The sequence below is a fragment of the Cuculus canorus genome, chromosome 4 (assembly GCF_017976375.1).
Source record: "Cuculus canorus isolate bCucCan1 chromosome 4, bCucCan1.pri, whole genome shotgun sequence".
Lineage (NCBI taxonomy): Eukaryota > Metazoa > Chordata > Aves > Cuculiformes > Cuculidae > Cuculus > Cuculus canorus.
This window is the reverse complement of record NC_071404.1, coordinates 509,087-526,453: the sequence shown is the minus strand read 5'-3', so window position 1 is coordinate 526,453 and position 17,367 is coordinate 509,087. Positions and strand designations below refer to the sequence as shown.

At 64.7% G+C, this 17,367-nt stretch overlaps 2 protein-coding genes across 3 annotated transcripts; both read right to left on the bottom strand.

Annotated features, from left to right (window-relative positions):
- Nucleotides 1-54: 54 nt before the first annotated feature.
- LOC128852093 (probable N-acetyltransferase camello) lies at nucleotides 55-3,526 on the bottom strand. Of its 2 annotated transcripts, none has more exons than XM_054065735.1 (2): nucleotides 3,477-3,526; nucleotides 55-2,334 (listed from the first exon to the last, which is right to left on the bottom strand). In XM_054065735.1, the coding sequence occupies exon 2, from the start codon at nucleotides 2,319-2,321 to the stop codon at nucleotides 1,668-1,670; it is 654 nt and encodes a 217-aa protein (XP_053921710.1). In that variant the 5' UTR covers nucleotides 2,322-2,334; nucleotides 3,477-3,526; the 3' UTR covers nucleotides 55-1,667. The 2 variants fall into 2 exon arrangements, with proteins under 2 accessions (XP_053921710.1, XP_053921709.1); XM_054065734.1 differs by lacking the exon at nucleotides 3,477-3,526 and adding an exon at nucleotides 2,428-2,815 and having other exon boundaries at nucleotides 55-2,389.
- A 664-nt stretch (nucleotides 3,527-4,190) lies between these two features.
- Nucleotides 4,191-16,847, bottom strand: CPXM1 (carboxypeptidase X, M14 family member 1). Its single transcript, XM_054065713.1, has 11 exons — nucleotides 16,362-16,847; nucleotides 14,808-14,892; nucleotides 12,496-12,646; nucleotides 10,750-10,838; nucleotides 9,888-10,011; nucleotides 7,964-8,160; nucleotides 7,635-7,814; nucleotides 6,566-6,863; nucleotides 6,353-6,492; nucleotides 6,108-6,210; nucleotides 4,191-5,515 (listed from the first exon to the last, which is right to left on the bottom strand). The coding sequence occupies exons 1-11, from the start codon at nucleotides 16,679-16,681 to the stop codon at nucleotides 5,268-5,270; spliced, it is 1,935 nt and encodes a 644-aa protein (XP_053921688.1). The 5' UTR covers nucleotides 16,682-16,847; the 3' UTR covers nucleotides 4,191-5,267.
- Between the last annotated feature and the right edge of the window lie 520 nt (nucleotides 16,848-17,367).

Below are 17,367 nucleotides of genomic sequence, written 5' to 3'. Positions count from 1 at the left end.
GCCCTGAGGAGAAGGGCTTGGGGTGCTGGGGGAGGAGAAGCTCCACAGGAGCCCCAACGTGTGCTCAGAGCCCAGAACCCCCCCGTGTCCTGGGCTGCACCCGGAGCAGCGTGGCCAGCAGGGAGGGACGGGATTCTGCCCCTCTGCTCCGCTCTGGGAGACCCACCTGGAGCCCTGGGTCCAGCGCTGGAGTCCTCAGCACAGGGAGGACATGGAGATGGTGGAGCGAGTCCAGAGGAGACCATGGAGATGGTCCAAGGGCTGGAGAACCTCCTGTGTGAGGCCAGGCTGAGAGAGTTGGGGTTGTTCAGGAGAAGAGAAGGCTCCAGGGAGACCTCAGAGCAGCTTCCAGTAGGGAAAAGGGCTCCAGGAGAGCTGGGGAGGGGCTCTGGATCAGGGAGTGAAGGGACAGAACGAGGGGAACGGTTTTGAGCTGCAAGAGGGGAGATTGAGATGAGATCCTGGGGAGAAATGTTCTCCTGTGAGGGTGGGGAGGCCCTGGAACAGAGCAGTGGTGGTGCTCCATCCCTGGAGGGGTTCCAGGCCAGGTTGGATGGTTCTTGGAGCCCCTGAGCCAGTGGGAGGTGTCCCTGCCCATGGCAGGGGTGGGACTGGATGGGCTTTGAGGTCCCTTCCAATCCATTCCATGATCCTAGGACCAGGCAGTGAGAATGAACTCCAGGTGGAGCCCCTCAGAATTCCAAGGAAGCAGGACCCAGCAGGGCTTCCTCAGCATCCACAGCTGGAATATAGGAAGCCTTTCATAGACTCATAGAATCCCCAGGTTGGAAAGGACCCATTGGATCATTGAGTCCAACCATTCCCAACACTCCCTAAACCATGTCCCTCAGCACTTCATCCACCCGTTCCTTGAACACCTCCAGGGAAGGCGACTCCCCCCTCCCTGGGCAGCTGTTCCAGTGCCGATGACTCTTTCCATGAAGAATTTTTTTCTGATATCCACCCTGACCCTCCCCTGGCGGAGCTTCAGGCCATTCCCTCTTGTCCTGTCCCCTGTCCCTTGGGAGCAGAGCCCAGCTCCCTCCTCTCCACAACCTCCTCTCAGGTACTTCCAGAGAGCAATGAGGTCTCCAGAGAGTAATAAGGTCTCCAATAATAATAATAATGTCTTTGTCACCCCAACAATGGACTTTGTTGCACACAAGATGGTTGAAGCCAGAAGATAAGGAACCTACAGCTGTGAAGATGCCCCATCCCTGGAGGGGTTCCGGGCCAGGTTGGATGGGAACCAACTGGATCCATTGGGTGGTGTCTCTGCCCATGGCAGGCGGTGACACCGGATGGGCTTTAGGGTCCCTTCCCACTCAAACCACTCCACATCTGCTTTTGTGCCCATGTCCCACACCAGATCCTTCCCACGGGAGGACATCACGAGGATCCCTGTGGTGCCGGGACCCCACAATCCCACGGCAGCGCTGGAAGAACGACCCAGCCCGGTGCTGCCGACCGTCCTTTATTGCCGCCCCTCGTGCGGCAGCAGCAGCGTCTGACCTACCGGGGGGGCCGTGGCCGGGGGTCTCCGTGGGGCAGCCCCTCCAGGACCTCCATGGAGTCCCGGCAGCGCCGTGTCCGGTGCGCATGTTGAGAAGCGGCGGTCCCGGCTGGCCACGCCGGTGCCGCGGTGCAGCGCCCACTGTCCGTGGGGCTCAGGCCAGGTCGTAGCGGTAGACGGTGACGGTACAGTTGGCCAAGTGGCCGTAGATGGTGGGCAGGACGTAGCGGTGGTGCTGGTGGAAGCCCAGGCGTTCGTAGAGCGCGCGAGCCTCGTGCTGCACCATCAGCGTGTTGAGCATCACCGCCCGGCACCCGTGCTGCCGCGCGAAGGCCAGCACCGTGCGGCCCAGCGCCGTGCCGACGCCCAAGCCCCGGTAATCCTTCCGTACCGCCATCCTTTTCAACATCAACTCGCCGTCAGCCTCGGCCGGCCGCGCGCCCACCGTCCCCACCACCCGCTCGTCCGCCTCGGCCACCCAGAAGTGGGCACCGTCGCTCTCGGCGTAGGCGGCGCCGATGTCCCGCAGGTCATCGGCGAGGCAGCGGTCGATGTAGGCGCTCCAGGCGCAGCCGACGAGGTGCCGGGCCAGCGCCAGGAGCAGGGTGATGGCCAGGATGGGCAGGAGCAGGGAGCGGGCACTGGCCAGGAGCAGGCAGAAGGTGCAGCCCAGCGCCAGCAGCGCCCAGGGCTGCCGCAGCACGTGCAGGCACAGCGACGGCGCGTACTCGCTCATGCCGGTGGCAAAGATCTCGCGCACAGCATCGTGGTCCTCCTCGCGGTACGGCCGGATCTGGAATTCCACCATGGTATGGTGTGTGCTGCGGCGGGAAGGGGGAGCTCAGCCCCATGGGTGCCCTCCTGCCCCATGGGTGCCTTCCTGATCCATGGGTGCCCTCCTGCCCCATGGGTGCCCTCCTGCCCCATGGGTGCCCCCTGCCCTGGAGCTCAGCCCCATGGGTGCCCTCCTGCCCCATGGGTGCCCTCCTGCCCTATCGGTGCCCTCCTGATCCATGGGTGCCCTCCTGATCCATGGGTGCCCTCCTGCCCTGCAGCTCAGCCCCATGGGTGCCTTCCTGCCCCATGGGTGCCCTCCTGACCCATGGATGTCCCCTGCCCTGGAGCTCAGCCCCATGGGTGCCCTCCTGCCCCATGGGTGCCTTCCTGCCCCATGGGTGCTCCCTGCCCTGGAGCTCAGCCCCATGGGTGCCTTCCTGCCCCATGGGTGCCCCCTGCCCTGGAGCTCAGCCCCATGGGTGCCTTCCTGCCCCATGGGTGTCCCCTGCCCTGAAGCTCAGCCCCATGGGTGCCCTCCTGCCCCTGGAGCTCAGCCCCATGGGTGCCCTCCTGCCCCATGGGTGCCCTCCTGCCCCGGAGCTCAGCCCCATGGGTGCCCTCCTGCCCCACAGCTATCCCCCACCCTGGGGGCTCAGCTCCACGGGCAGATCCCAGACCCTCCAGAACCCTTATGGTTCCCACCCGCTCTGCCACCCCAGCCCCCCATAGCCTCCCTACTCCCGACACCCCACGGCCCCAGCACTCCCTGCCTCCCCATAGCCCCTCTACAGCCCCCTACCCCTCCTATGCCCCAAGAACCCCATACCCCCTGCCCCTCATAGACCCCCCAATTCCTCCAGCACCCCATGGCTCCCCTGCCCCCCACAGACCCCCCAATGCCCCCAGCACCCCATGGCTCCCCTGCCCCCCCTAGACCCCTCAATGCCCCCAGCACCCCATGGCTCCCCTGCCCCCCACAGACCCCCCAATGCCCCCAGCACCCCATGGCTCCCCTGCCCCCCCTAGACCCCTCAATGCCCCCAGCACCCCATGGCTCCCCTGCCCCCCACAGACCCCCCAATGCCCCCAGCACCCCATGGCTCCCCTGCCCCCCACAGACCCCCATTGCCCCCAGCACCCCCTGCCCCCCCCAGAACCCCCCCCACTCCCCCCTCCCCCCGCTCACCGCGCCCCCTCCGCACGCGCCGGAAGCCCCGCCCCCCGCCAGCAGCCCCGCGCGCCCATTGGCTGCGGCCCCGCCCGGGACACGCCCCCCGCCCCGGCAGCCAATGGACGAGCGGCACGGGCGCACGCGCGCCAGGGACCGGGATCACGTGAGCGGGGCCGGGCCGGGCGCCGGCGGGGTGTGGCCAAGGCGTGGGGGCGTGGCCTCGGCATGCAAGGGTTGGGCTTCACCTCGCAGGGCGTGGCCAAGGGTGAATGTTGGTGGAGGGGGCGTGGCTTCACTTTACAGAGGCGCCACTGAACTTCAGGGAGGGGGGCGTGGCCAAGGGTGAGACGGCCTGAGGGCGTGGCCTCAGAGGGGATGGAGGCATTGAGCTTGCGGGGGGCGTGGCCAAGGCGTGGGGGCGCGGTCTCAGCCTGCAATGGCACCATTCAACTGCAGGCCGAGGGCGTGGCCAAGGGTGCTCGTGCATGGAGAGGGCGTGGCCTTAGAGAGGGGCAGAGCCATTGAGCTTCGGGGGGGGGAATAGTGGGGGTTGTAGGGGGCGTGGCCTCGGTCTGCGGCGTCGCCATTGAGCTTCAGCCTGGGGGCGTGACCAAGTGAACGAAGGGGCGTGGTTTCAGCTCTCAAAGGCACAGTTGCGCTTCAGGGAAGGGGCGTGGCCAAGTGTGCACAGGGCTGGTAGGAGGCGTGGCCAAGAGGCCGAAGGGGCGTGGCCTCAGCCTGCACGGGCACCGGGACCCAGCGAGCTTCCCACCCAGCCACCAGGAGCAGGGAAGAGGGACAGGGGCTGGGATAGGGAGCAGGATGCGACCCCTGGGGCAAGCACTGGGACCCCGTGCTTGTAGACAGAGCGGGGCAGCATCCATCCTGGGATTGAGTGAGCGTCCTGCTCCAACTCACCAGGATCAGGAGCTGGGAGCCGGGACAAAACCCGGGAACCGGGACAAAACCCGGGAACCGGGAACCAGGACACCAACTGAGGAGCCAGGAGAAGGACTGGGAACTGGGAACCGGGATAAGGACCCAGGAACTGGGACAAGGACTGGGATAAGGACCAGGACACGACCCTTGGGACAAGGACCATGACTGGGACTCAGCATCTGGGACAGAGCAGGGCAGCATCCATCCCGGGACCGAGTGAGCATCCAACCCACTGGGACCAGGACCTGGAAACTGGGACAAGGACTGGGAACTGGGAACCAGGCCAGGGAGAAGAACACAGGAACTGGGACAAGGACCAGGACCCAGCAGCTGGGACAGAGCGGGGCAGGATCCATCCTGGGACGGAGTGAGCATCCTGCCCAGCCCACTGGGGTCAGGACCTGGGAACTAGGACAAGGACTGGGAACCAGGACAAGGACAGGAACCCAGGAGCTGGGACAAGAACCGGGACTCAGGAACCGGGACAAGGACCAGAAACTGGGACGAGGACGGGAACCTGGGTACCAGGACAGGAACCCAGGAACTGGGACAAGGCCTGGGATAAGGACCAGGATGCAGCATCTGGGAGGAGGACTGGGACCCGGCTTCTCTAACAGAGCAGGGCAGGATCCATCCTGGGACCGAGCGAGCATCCTGCCCAGCTCCCCGGGATCCGGACCCAGGGACTGTGACAAGGACCGGGACAAGGACCGGGACAAGGACCGGGATGCGGCGTCAGGGCGAGAGCGGGGCAGGCACGGAGGCAGCAGAGGCAGCTTTACTGGGAGCCCCCACTCCGCGTTGTCGCCCACCGCCCGGGTGGGTGCAGCCCCCGGCACCGAGCCCGCGGCCCCGGGGCAGCGCCCGTCACGGGTTGCGGCGCTGGGCGCGCAGGCGGTGCAGGCGCTGGCGTCGCAGCCGCAGCTGCGGGTCGAGGGGCAGGCGGTGCGGTGCCGGCCGCCGCCCTCGCGCCCGCGCCAGGCGGAAGCTGCAGGCGGTGGGCACGTTCTCGTAGGAGACGCGGCACGGCCGCGTGGCCGCCTCGTAGCCCTCAGCCCGTGCCGTCACCTCGTACTCGCCCGGGTTCAGCAGCCGCCAGTAATCCCCGTCGACGGCTGCGGGGAAGGGTCAGGAGCCTCGTCCCCTGTCCTCATCCCGTCCCCATTCCCCATCCCACATCCCCAGTCCTATTCCCATCTCCATTCCTAACCTTGTCCCATTCCCATCCCTGATCCCATTCCTGTCCCATCCAATCCTCATCCCATTCCTGATCCCATCCCTGTCCTCATCCCCACCCCATTCCAATCTCATCCTATTCCTATCCCTAATCCTATTCCCATTCCTATTCCTGTCTCCATCTCATCCCCATTCCCAACTTTATCCCACTCTCATCCCTGTTCTCGTCCCCATTCACAACCTCACCCCATCCCCATTCTGATTCTCATCCCCACTCCCATTCCTATTCCTATCCCCATTCTGATTTTCATCCCTATTCCCGTTCCTGTTCCCAAACTCATCCCATTCCCATCCCTGTTCTTATCCCCATCCCCACCCTCATTCCCGTCTTCGTTCTTATCCCCATCCCTACCCTCATTCCCATCCCCACCCTCATTCCCATCTCCAACCCCATCCCCAGCCTAATCCTATTTCCATTCCCACCTGCAGCCCCCAAACCCTGTCTCCATTCCCGTTCCCATCCCACCGTACCCGTCCGGATGTCGTGGTTGATGCCATCCACGGAGATGATGGCGTTGGCGATGCCCTCATCCGTGTCGCTGTCCCGAACCACTCCCTTGATCCCACGGTGAACCTGGGGATGCGGATGGAGCAGGAGTCGGCGGGATGCAGGCACACGGCCACCCCGTCCTGCACCACCCTGGGGGTCCCCATTGACCCCATCCTGCTCCAGCCTGGGGGTCCCCAGCCACCCCATCTCCCTGCCCCATCCCGACCTGCTCCATGTAGAGCAGCAGGGACTCCCGGTTGTTCTCCCACTCCTCTGGCAGCTCGGAGGCGTGCGGGAACTTGTCGCACGAGAGCTCCACCGTGATCTCGAAGCAGTTGGTGTGCAGGTAGCTGAAGTCGTTCATGCCTGGGATGGTGGTGGGGTCTCAGGGGGGTTCCCCACGTTCCCCTGCACCCACCGCCGCAGCCTCCCCACTCACTGCCGGCCACCGTGTGCCAGTTGGCGCCGTTGATGATGTTGCCGTAGCGGGTGAAGTCGTCGTAGTGGCAGAGGCGCCGCTCCTCGTTGGCCATGGCCAGGTTGGAGGTGGCGTAGACGGTGGCCAACCAGCGGAAGACGCCGTCGTCGGGCGTCGGGGTCAGCTCCTGCGCCTTCCAGTAGGTGCGCGTCATGTCAAAGGGGTAGGTGACCACCAGCTCGCCACCGTGCAGGTTGGCGCTCAGCACGAAGGGGTAGCGCTGCATCCAGTCGATCACCGCCCGCGTCTCGGGGGCCACCTGGGGGGACCCCACGTCTCAGGGAGGCAGCAGGAAGGGTCCCACCACCCCATCCATAGGGGGCACAGCTCCCACCACCTCTTCCGTACAGTGCAGGGGTCCTCGTTGACCCCATCCTGCACCGGTCTCGGGGTCCCCATGGACCCATCCCCATCCTGAAGGTCCTCATTGACCCTGTCCCCATCCTGCACCAGCCTGGGGGTCCTCGTTGACCCATCCCCATCCTGGTGGTCCTCACTGACCCCGTCCCCATCCTGCAGCAGCCTGGAGATCCTCATGGACCCATCCCCATCCTGCAGCAGCCTGGAGATCCTCATGGACCCATCCCCATCCTGCACCAGCCTGGAGATCCTCATGGACCCATCCCCATCCTGCAGCAGCCTGGAGGTCCTCATGGACCCATCCCCATCCTGCAGAAGCCTGGAGATCCTCATGGACCCATCCCCATCCTGCACCAGCCTGGAGATCCTCATGGACCCATCCCCATCCTGGGACTCCCCATTGACCCCATCCCCATCCTGCACCATCTGGGGTAATCCTGGCCCCACTGATCCTCACTGTGGGGTGGCCACAAACCCCAGAGGGGGTCGCAGTGGACACTGGGTGATCTGGACATGGGTGGGCATCTTATGGTGGGTATCTCATGGGTGGGCACCTCATGGGTGGACATCCCATGGGTGGTCATCTCATGGTTGGGTGTCCCATGGGTGTGTGTCCCATGGGTGGCACACCGTGGCAGAGGATGGGTGGGTTTCGGGGTGGTGGCCTCACCGTGGCGTTGGCGAAGGTGTAGTACTCGGGGATGGGGATGTAGTGGTTGGGGAACTGGTGGGGCACCAGGTCGTTGTCCTCCGCGTCCCACAGTGCCGTGTTGAGGTCGGCGAAGTTGTGGTTGAGGTCGATGCCCTCGTAGGTCCACCGGCCCATGGCCCAGCCCGACAGCTCCGAGCCCTGCCGGGGCACGGCATCACCGCGGAGCGCTGGTGCTCAGCACCACGGTGCCCTACCAGCTTGGGGACCCCACTGACCTTGTCCCCCTCCTGCCCAACCTGGGGGTCCCCATTGACCTTGTCCCCGCCCTGAGGGTCCCCATTGACTACCAGCTTGTAGGCGGTCTCGTAGCCATCGGGGTTCATGGAGGGCAGGAGGTGGATGCGGGTCTCGGTCACCAGCTGCACCACACGCGGGTTGCCGCGCCGGAACTCCCGGCACAGGTATTCCATCAGGTTGAGGAGCAGCTCCCGGCCCAGCACCTCATTGCCGTGCATCCCCGCCACGTAGCGGAACTCGGGCTCACCTGCGGGCATGGGGGCAATGGGGACCCTGGTCCTCTGTGCCCCGTGCCAGCCTGGGGGTCCCTGGCCACCCCCTCCTCATCCTGGGGTTCCTCAGCCACCCTGTGCTCATTCTGGGGTTCCTCAGCCACCCTGTGCTCACCCTGGGGTTCCTCAGCCACCCTGTCCCCAACCTGCTCATCCTGGGGTTCCTCAGCCACCCTGTCCCCAACCTGCTCATCCTGGGGTTCCTCAGCCACCCTGTCCCCATCCTGCTCATCCTGGGGTTCCTCAGCCACCCTGTCCCCATCCTGCTCATCCTGGGGTTCCTCAGCCACCCTGTCCCCATCCTGCTCATCCTGAGGTTCCTCAGCCACCCTGTCCCCATCCTGCTCATCCTGGGGTTCCTCAGCCACCCTGTCCCCATCCTGCTCATCCTGGGGTTCCTCAGCCACCCTGTCCCCAACCTGCTCATCCTGGGGTTCCTCAGCCACCCTGTCCCCATCCTGCTCATCCTGAGGTTCCTCAGCCACCCTGTCCCCATCCTGCTCATCCTGGGGTTCCTCAGCCACCCTGTCCCCATCCTGCTCATCCTGGGGTTCCTCAGCCACCCTGTCCCCAACCTGCTCATCCTGAGGTTCCTCAGCCACCCTGTGCTCATCCTGGGGTTCCTCAGCCACCCCGTCCCCATCTTGCTCAGCCTGAGGGTCCCCAGCGGCCCCATCCCCAGCCTAGACATCTTCAGCCACTCTACCCCCATCTACTCCAGCTTCAGGGTCCCCACTGACCCCACCCGGCACCAGCCTGAGGGGCCTTAACCATCCTATCTCCATTCTGGGGGTCCCCAGCCACCCCATCCCCAGCCTGGACATCTTCAGCCACCCCATCCCTATCCTGCACCAGCTTTGGGGTCTCCAATGACCTCACCCCCATCCTGCACCAGCCTGAGGGTCCTCAGCTTTCCCATCCCCAGCCTGAGGGTCCCCAGTCACTCTGCACTCATCCTGGGGGTCCTCATTGACCTGTCCCCCCATCCTGCTCAGACTGGGGGTCCCCAGCCACCACATCCCCAGCCGGGACATCTTCTGCCATTGTGTCCCCATCTTGCCCAGCTTGGGGGTCCTCAGCCACCCCATCCCTCCCTGGGGTCTCCAGCCACCCCATCCCCATCATGCCCACACCAGGGTCTCCATCCCACCCTGGGGTCTCCAGCCACCCCATCCCCATCATGCCCACACCAGGGTCTCCATCCCACCCTGGGGTCTCCATCCCACCCTGGGGTCTCCAGCCACCCCATCCCCATCATGCCCACCCTGGGGTCTCCATCCCACCCTGGGGTCTCCAGCCACCCCATCCCCCTCGTGCCCACCCTGGGGTCCCCATCCCACCCTGGGGTCTCCATCCCACCTTGGAGTCTCCAGCCCACCTGCCCCCCTCGTGCCCACACAGAGGTCCCCATCCCACCCTGGGGTCTCCAGCCATCCCATCTCCCTCGTGCCCACCCTGGGGTCTCCATCCCACCGTGGGGTCTCCAGGCCCCTGCCCCCCTCATGCCCACCCTGGGGTCCCCATCCATCCCATCCCATTTCCCTTGAGCCCACCCTGGGGTCTCCATCCCACCCTGGGGTCTCCAGCCACCCCATCCCCATCATGCCCACCCTGGGGTCCCCATCCCACCCTGGGGTCTCCAGCCCCCCTGCCCCCCTCGTGCCCACCCCGGGGTCCCCGTTCCCCGTCGCAGGACACGCACCCACTTCGTGGTGCCCGGGGTGGTCGGAGATCTCCATGACGTAGAGCTTGAGGCCCCGCGAGCTCTTCCCGATGCTGTAGACGCGCGTGATGTCGGGGCACTCGTCCATCACCCGCTTCATCAGCTGGGGGGGCACAGGGCTGGGAGGGGGCACCTGGGGTGCAGGGACCCCCCTGCCCCACATTGGGGTGCAGAGACACCCCCTTGCCCCACATTGGGGTGCAGAGACACTCCCTCTCCCCATACTGGGGTGCAGAGGTCCCCATTGCCTCAAACTGGGGTGCTCCAGGGGTGCAGAGAACCCCTCCATCTGACACTGGGGTGCAGACACCCCCATTGCCCCACACTGGGGTGCTTCAGGGATGCTGAGAACCCCCCTGCCTCACACTAGGGTGCAGAGACACCCCCTCTCCCCATACTGGGGTGCAGAGACCCCCATTGCCCCACACTGGGGTGCAGAGACACCCCCTCTCCCCATACTGGGGTGCAGAGACCCCCATTGCCCCACACTGGGGTGCTCCAGAGGTGCAGAGACACCCCCATTGCCCCACACTGGGGTGCAGAGACCCCCATTATCCCACACCGGGGTGCAGAGACCCCCACTGCCCCACACTGGGGTGCAGAGAAACCCCCTCTCCCCATACTGGGGTGCAGAGACACCCCCACTGCTCCACACTGGGCTGCAGACACCCCCATTGCCCCACACTGGGGTGCAGAGACACCCCCTCTCCCCATACTGGGGTACAAAGACACTCTCACTGCCCCACACTGGGGTGCTCCAGAGGTGCAGAGACCCCCCCTGCCCCACACCAGGGTACCCCACACCAGGGTACCCCCTGGTGTCCCCCCCCTCGCCCCACACCTTTCTCATCTCCTTGTAGTTGTGGTGGCGGAAATCCAGAGGGTCCGTAGGGAGCGGGGCGCTGGGCCAGGAGTAGGGGTTGTCCGGGTCTGGGGACATGGGGGACACGGGGGGACAGAGTCAGCAGTGTTGGGGTGCGGGATCAGCCCGGACCCCCCCCCAGGCTGGGGATTGGGGTGATCACGATGGGGGGGTGTCCCAACCCAGCAGTGTCCCCGCCCTCCCCAGCCCCACCCTGGGGGTCCCCATTGACCCTGTCCCCATCCTGCTCCACTTTGGGGGTCCCCATTGACCCCTGTCCCCAGCCTGCTCCACTTTGGGGGTCCCCAGTCACCCGTGTCCCCAGCCTGAGGGGTTCCCAGCCACCCTGCCCCGTGTGGGGGTCCCCATTGACCCTGTCCCCAGCCTGCTCCACTTTGGGGGTCCCCACTGACCCTGTCCCCATCCTGCTCCACTTTGGGGGTCCCCATTGACCCCTGTTCACAGCCTGGGGGGTTCCCAGCCACCCTACCCAGTCTGGGGGTTCCCATTGACCCTGTCCCCATCCTGCTCCACTTTGGGGGTCCCCATTGACCCCTGTTCCCAGCCTGGGGGGTTCCCAGCCACCCTGCCCAGTCTGGGGGTCCCCATTGACCCTGTCCCCAGCCTGGGGGGTCTACAGCCACCCTGTCCCCATCCTGCCCACCCTGGGGGTCCCCAGTCCCCCCCAGTCCCATCCTGTCCACCCCATCCCATCCTGCTCCAGATTGGGGGTCCCCATTGACCCCATCACCATCTTGCCCACCCTGGGGGTCCCCAGACACCCCATCCCATCCTGCCCCAGTCCTGGGTTGCCCATTGACCCCATCCCAATCTTGGGGTTCCCCATTGACCCTGTCCCCACCCTACCCAAACTGAGGGTCCCCATTGATCATGTCCCAATCCTGGGGGTCCCCACTGACCCCATCACCACCCTTCCCACCTTGGGGTTCCCCATTGACCCTGTCCCCACCCTACCCAAACTGAGGGTCCCCATTGATCGTGTCCCAATCCTGAGGGTCCCCAATGACCCCGTCCCCTCCTGCCCAATCCTGGGGGTCCCCATTGACCCCGTCCCCTTTCTGCCCACCCTGGGGGTCCCCATTGACCCCGTCCCCATTCTGCCCAATCCTGGGGGTCCCCATTGACCCTTTCCCCATTCTGCCCACCCTGGGGGTCCCCATTGACCCTATCCTCACCCTGGGGGTCCACAGTGACCCTGTCCCCCTTCTGCCCCCCCTGGGGGTCCCCATTGACCCCATTCTGCCCACCCTGGGGGTCCCCATTGACCCCATCCCCATTCTGCCCACCCTGGGGGTCCCCACTGACCCTATCCCCATTCTGCCCACCCTGGGGGTCCCCATTGACCCTATCTTCACCCTGGGGGCCCCCATTGACCCTGTCCCCATTCTGCCCACCCTGGGGGTCCCCATTGACCCCATCCCCATTCTGCCCACCCTGGGGGTCCCCATTGACCCCATTGACCCCATCACCACCCTTCCCACCCTGGGGGTCCCCATTGACCCTATCTTCACCCTGGGGGTCCCCATTGACCCCGTCCCCATTCTGCCCATCCTGGGGGTCCCCATTGACCCTGTCCCAATCTTGGAGGTCCCCATCGCCCCTGTCCCCATTGCCCCTGTCCCCATCCCGCCCGCTGCGGGGTCCCCACTAACCCCATCCCCACGGTGGGGTCCCGGCCCCGCAGCCCCCCCGGGGGGTCCCCACCTGGCAGGGGGCACCCCAGGACCTCGGCGCGCAGGCAGATGGTGCCGTTGGGGAACCAGCTCTGGGGGTTGATGCGCAGGTACCGCGCCACCACGGGCTCCGGCAGAAGGTTCAGCACCGGCGTCTCGGGGTCCTTATTGGCAGGGAACACCTGGGGGGGACACGGGCACCCCCAAAGGTCCCTGCGCTGGGGGCACCCGCTGCCCCCCCAGACCCAGCACCCCAGCACCCAGAGGGGAGGAGTGAGAAGGGGGACCCCAAACCTGACACAGGGACCCCAGACCCAGCGTAAGGACCCCAGGACCAGCAGAGGGACCCCCAAATCTGGCACAGGGACCCCCAAATCAGGGACAGGGACCACCAGACCCGGCACAGGACCCCCAGGACCAGCACAGGGATCCCCAAATCAGGCACAGGGACCCCCAAATCAGGGACAGGGACCACCAGACCCGGCACAGGGACCCCAAACCCAGCGTAAGGACCCCAGGACCAGCACAGGGACCCCCAAATCAGGCACAGGGACCCCAGATCCAGCACAGGGACCCCAAACCTGGCACAGGGACCCCAGATCCAGCACAGGGACCCCCAAATCAGGCACAGGGACCCCAGATCCAGCACAGGACCCCAAACCTGGCACAGGGCCCCCCAAATCAGGCACAGGGACCCCAGATCCAGCACAGGGACCCAAAACCTCACATAGGGACCCCAAACCTCACGTAGGGACCCCAGACCCAGCACAGGGACCCCGAGACATGGCAGAGGGACCCCAGACCTGGCACAGGGACCCCCAAATCCACCACAGGGACCCCAAAGCTGACACAGGGACCCCAGGAATGAGAATGGGGACCCCAGGAATGAGAAAGGGGACCCCAAACCTGGCACAGGGACCCCAGATCCAGCACAGGGACCCCAAACCTGGCAAAGGGACCCCAGATCCAGCACAGGGACCCCAAACCTGGCAAAGGGACCCCAAACCTCACATAGGGACCCCAGACCCAGCACAGGGACCCCGAGACATGGCAGAGGGACCCCAGACCTGGCACAGGGACCCCCAAATCCACCGCAGGGACCCCAAAGCCGACACAGGGACCCCAGGAATGAGAATGGGGACCCCAGGAATGAGAAAGGGGACCCCAAACTTGGCACAGGGACCCCAAACCCCACACAGGGACCCCAGACCCAGCATAAGGACCCCAGGACCAGCACAGGGACCCCCAAATCAGGCACAGGGACCCCCAAATCAGGGACAGGGACCCCAGATCCAGCATAGTGACCCCAAACCTGGCAAAGGGACCCCCAAATCTGGCACAGGGACCCCCCAGACCTGGCACAGGGACCCCAAAGCTCAAATAGGGACCCCAGACCCACCACAGGGACCCCCAAATGCACCACAGGGACCCCAAACCTGGCACAGTGACCCCCCAAGTCAGGAACAAGGACTCCAGACTCACCACAGGGACCCCAAAGCCAACACAGGGACCCCAGACCCAGCACAGGGACCCCAGGAATGAGAAAGGGGACCCCAAACCTTGCACAGGGACCCCAAACTCCACACAGGGACCCCAGACCCAGCACAGGGACCACAGGAATGAGGACGGGGACCCCAAATCCCCGGCACAGGGACCCCCCAAATCAGGCACAGGGATCTCAAACCCAGCAGAGAGACCCCCCCCAAACCCAGCACAGGGACCCCCCCCGACCTGGCAGAGGGATCCTAAACCCCACCCCACGCCCCCCTCCTCCCCACACACGCGTGTGCACCCCCCCCCCAGGGTCTCCCACACGTGTGTGCCACGCGTGTGCCGGGGGCAGCGCACAAGGAGCCTTTGTGCCGCGCTGGCACCGGGAGGCCACAGGGCCAACCGGCTGGCACAGTTAAACCCTGGCACGGTTAACTCCCTGGCACGGTTAAACCCTGGCACGGTTAAACCCTGGCACCGTTAACTCCCTGGCACGGTTAAACCCTGGCACGGTTAAACCCTGGCACGGTTAAACGCTGGCACGGTTAAACCCTGGCACGGTTAACTCCCTGGCACGGTTAAAGCCTGGCACGGTTAACTCCTGGCACGGTTAAACCCTGGCACGGTTAAACCCTGGCACGGTTAACCCCCCCCCCCAGTTAATCCCTCTCCCCACAGTTAACGGCACGGTTAACCCACCTGGCATGGTTAACCCCCCCAGCCCTGGTTAACTCCCCTGCTATGGTTATCCCCCCTTAGGACGGTTAACCCACGGGTACTGTTAACCCCTTGTGGTGTGGTTAACCCCTCCCAACCCGGTTAACCCCTCGGTTAACCCGCGGCAGCACCTACCGCCTCGTGGGTGCCGTTGCGGCACGGCCGCCACGTGTGGGAGTCGTTGCTGACCTGCACCTTGTAGGCTGTCACCCAGTCGTACCTGCGCGGGGAGACGTGTCCCACGGGTCCCCCGGGTCCCACGTGTCCCCCATATCCACCATGTCCCCTGTGTCCCCCGTGTCCCCTGTGTCCCCCATATCCACCATATCCACCATGTCCCCAGTGTCGCCCATGTCCCCCATATCTACCATGTCCCCTGTGTCTCCCATGTCCCCCCATGTCCCCCCATGTCCCCCCATGTCCCCCATGTCCCCCATATCCCCCATGTCCCCCATGTCTCCCATGTGCCCCATATCCACCATGTCCCCCATATCCCCCATGTCCCCCGTGTCCCCCATGTCCCTCATGTCCCCATGTGTCCCCCATGTCTCCTATGTCCCCCACGCCACCCCATGTCCCCCATGTCTCCCATGTCCCCAAATCCACCATGTCCCATGTCCCCCATGTCCCCTGTGTCCCCCATGTCCCCTGTGTCCCCCATATGCACCATGTCCCCTGTGTCTCCCATGTCCCCCCGTGTCCCCATGTGTCCCCCATGTCTCCTGTGTCTCCCACGCCACCCCATGTCCCCCATGTCTCCCATGTCCCCAAATCCACCATGTCCCCTGTGTCCCCCATGTCCCCCCATGTCCCCCATATCCACCATGTCCCCTGTGTCCCCCATGTCCCCCCATGTCCTCCATATCCACCATGTCCCCTGTGTCCCCCATGTCCCCTGTGTCCCCCCGTGTCCCCCATGTCTCCTATGTCCTCCACGCCACCCCATGTCCCCCGTGTCTCTCCATGTCCCCCATGTCCCCCATATCCACCATGTCCTCATGTGTTCCCCATGTCCCCCTGTGTCCCCATGTGTCCCCTGTGTCTCCTATGTCCCCCACACCGCCCCATGTCCCCAGTGTCCCCCATATTCCCTGTGTCCCTCCATGTCCGCTATGTCCCCTCGGTGTCCTCCAATGTCCCTCCATGTCCCTCATGTCTCCTCGTGTCCCTCCATGCCCCCTGTGTCCCCCACATCCCCCGTGTCTCCTATGTCCCTCACGCCACCCCATGTCCCCCACGTCCCCCATATTCCCTGTGTCCCTCCATGTCCCTCATGTCCCCTCGTGTCCCCCCATGTCCCTCCATGCCCCCTCTGTCCCCTGTGTCCCCCATAACGCCCTTGTCCCCATGTCCCCCATGTTGCCCATATGCCCATATCCCCCGTATCCCCATGTCCCCCGTGTCCCTCATGTCCCCCATATCTCCCATCACCCCCCATCCCCATGTCCCCATATCCCCCATGTCTCCCGTGTCCCCCACATCCCCCATGTCCCCCATATTCCCCTTGTCCCCAATGTCCCCCATGTTGCCCATATGCCCCATATCCCCCCTGTCCCCATGTCCCCTGTGTCCCCCATGTCCCTCATGTTCCCCATATCCCCCATGTCCCCCATGTCCCCTATGTCCCCCGTGTCCCCCGTATCCCCTCGTCCCCCCCGCTGCCCCCACTGTCCCCGTGTCCCCCCTCACGTCCAGATGGAGTTGAGGCCCTGGGTGATGACTCCGGTGAAGCGGGTGAGGCGCCGGGCGTCCACCTCGAGCCACTGCTCCGCGTCCTCGCGCCCCGCGCACCACCCGCCGTCAAACGGGTCCCCATCGGACAGCCCCGACTGCGGGGACACGGGGGGACCCGCCTGGCACCCGCACCGCCACCGCACCGCCACCGCCCCGGCACCGCACTGGCACCGCCCCGGCAGCGCCACGGCGGCCATGGCACCGGGGCTGCGATGGCACCGGCACGGCACCGGCAGCACGACGGCAAAGACAAGCCAGTCACACGCCAAACACATGCCAACCACACGCCAATCACACGCCAACCACACGCCAATAACGATCACATGCCAATCACATGCCAATCACACGCCAATCACACGCCAATAACCAATCACACGCCAATCACACGCCAACCACACGCCAACCACACGCCAACCACACGCCAATCACACACCAATAACCAATCACACGCCAATCACACGCCAATAACCAATCACACGCCAATCACACGCCAACCACATGCCAACCACACACCAATCACACACCAATAACCAATCACACGCCAATCACACGCCAATCACACGCCAATAACCAATCACACGCCAATCACACGCCAATAACCAATCACACGCCAATCACATGCCAATAACCAATCACACGCCAATCACACGCCAACCACACGCCAATCACACGCCAATCACATGTCAATCACACGCCAATAACCAATCACACGCCAATCACACACCAATCACACGCCAATAACCAATCACACGCCAATCACAATCACACGCCAATCACACGCCAATCACATGCCAATCACACACCAATCACACGCCAATCACAATCACACGCCAATCACACGCCAATCACACGCCAATCACATGCCAATAACCAATCACACGCCAATCACACGCCAATAACCACACGCCAATCACACACCAATAACCAATCACACGCCAATCACACGCCAACATGCCAATCA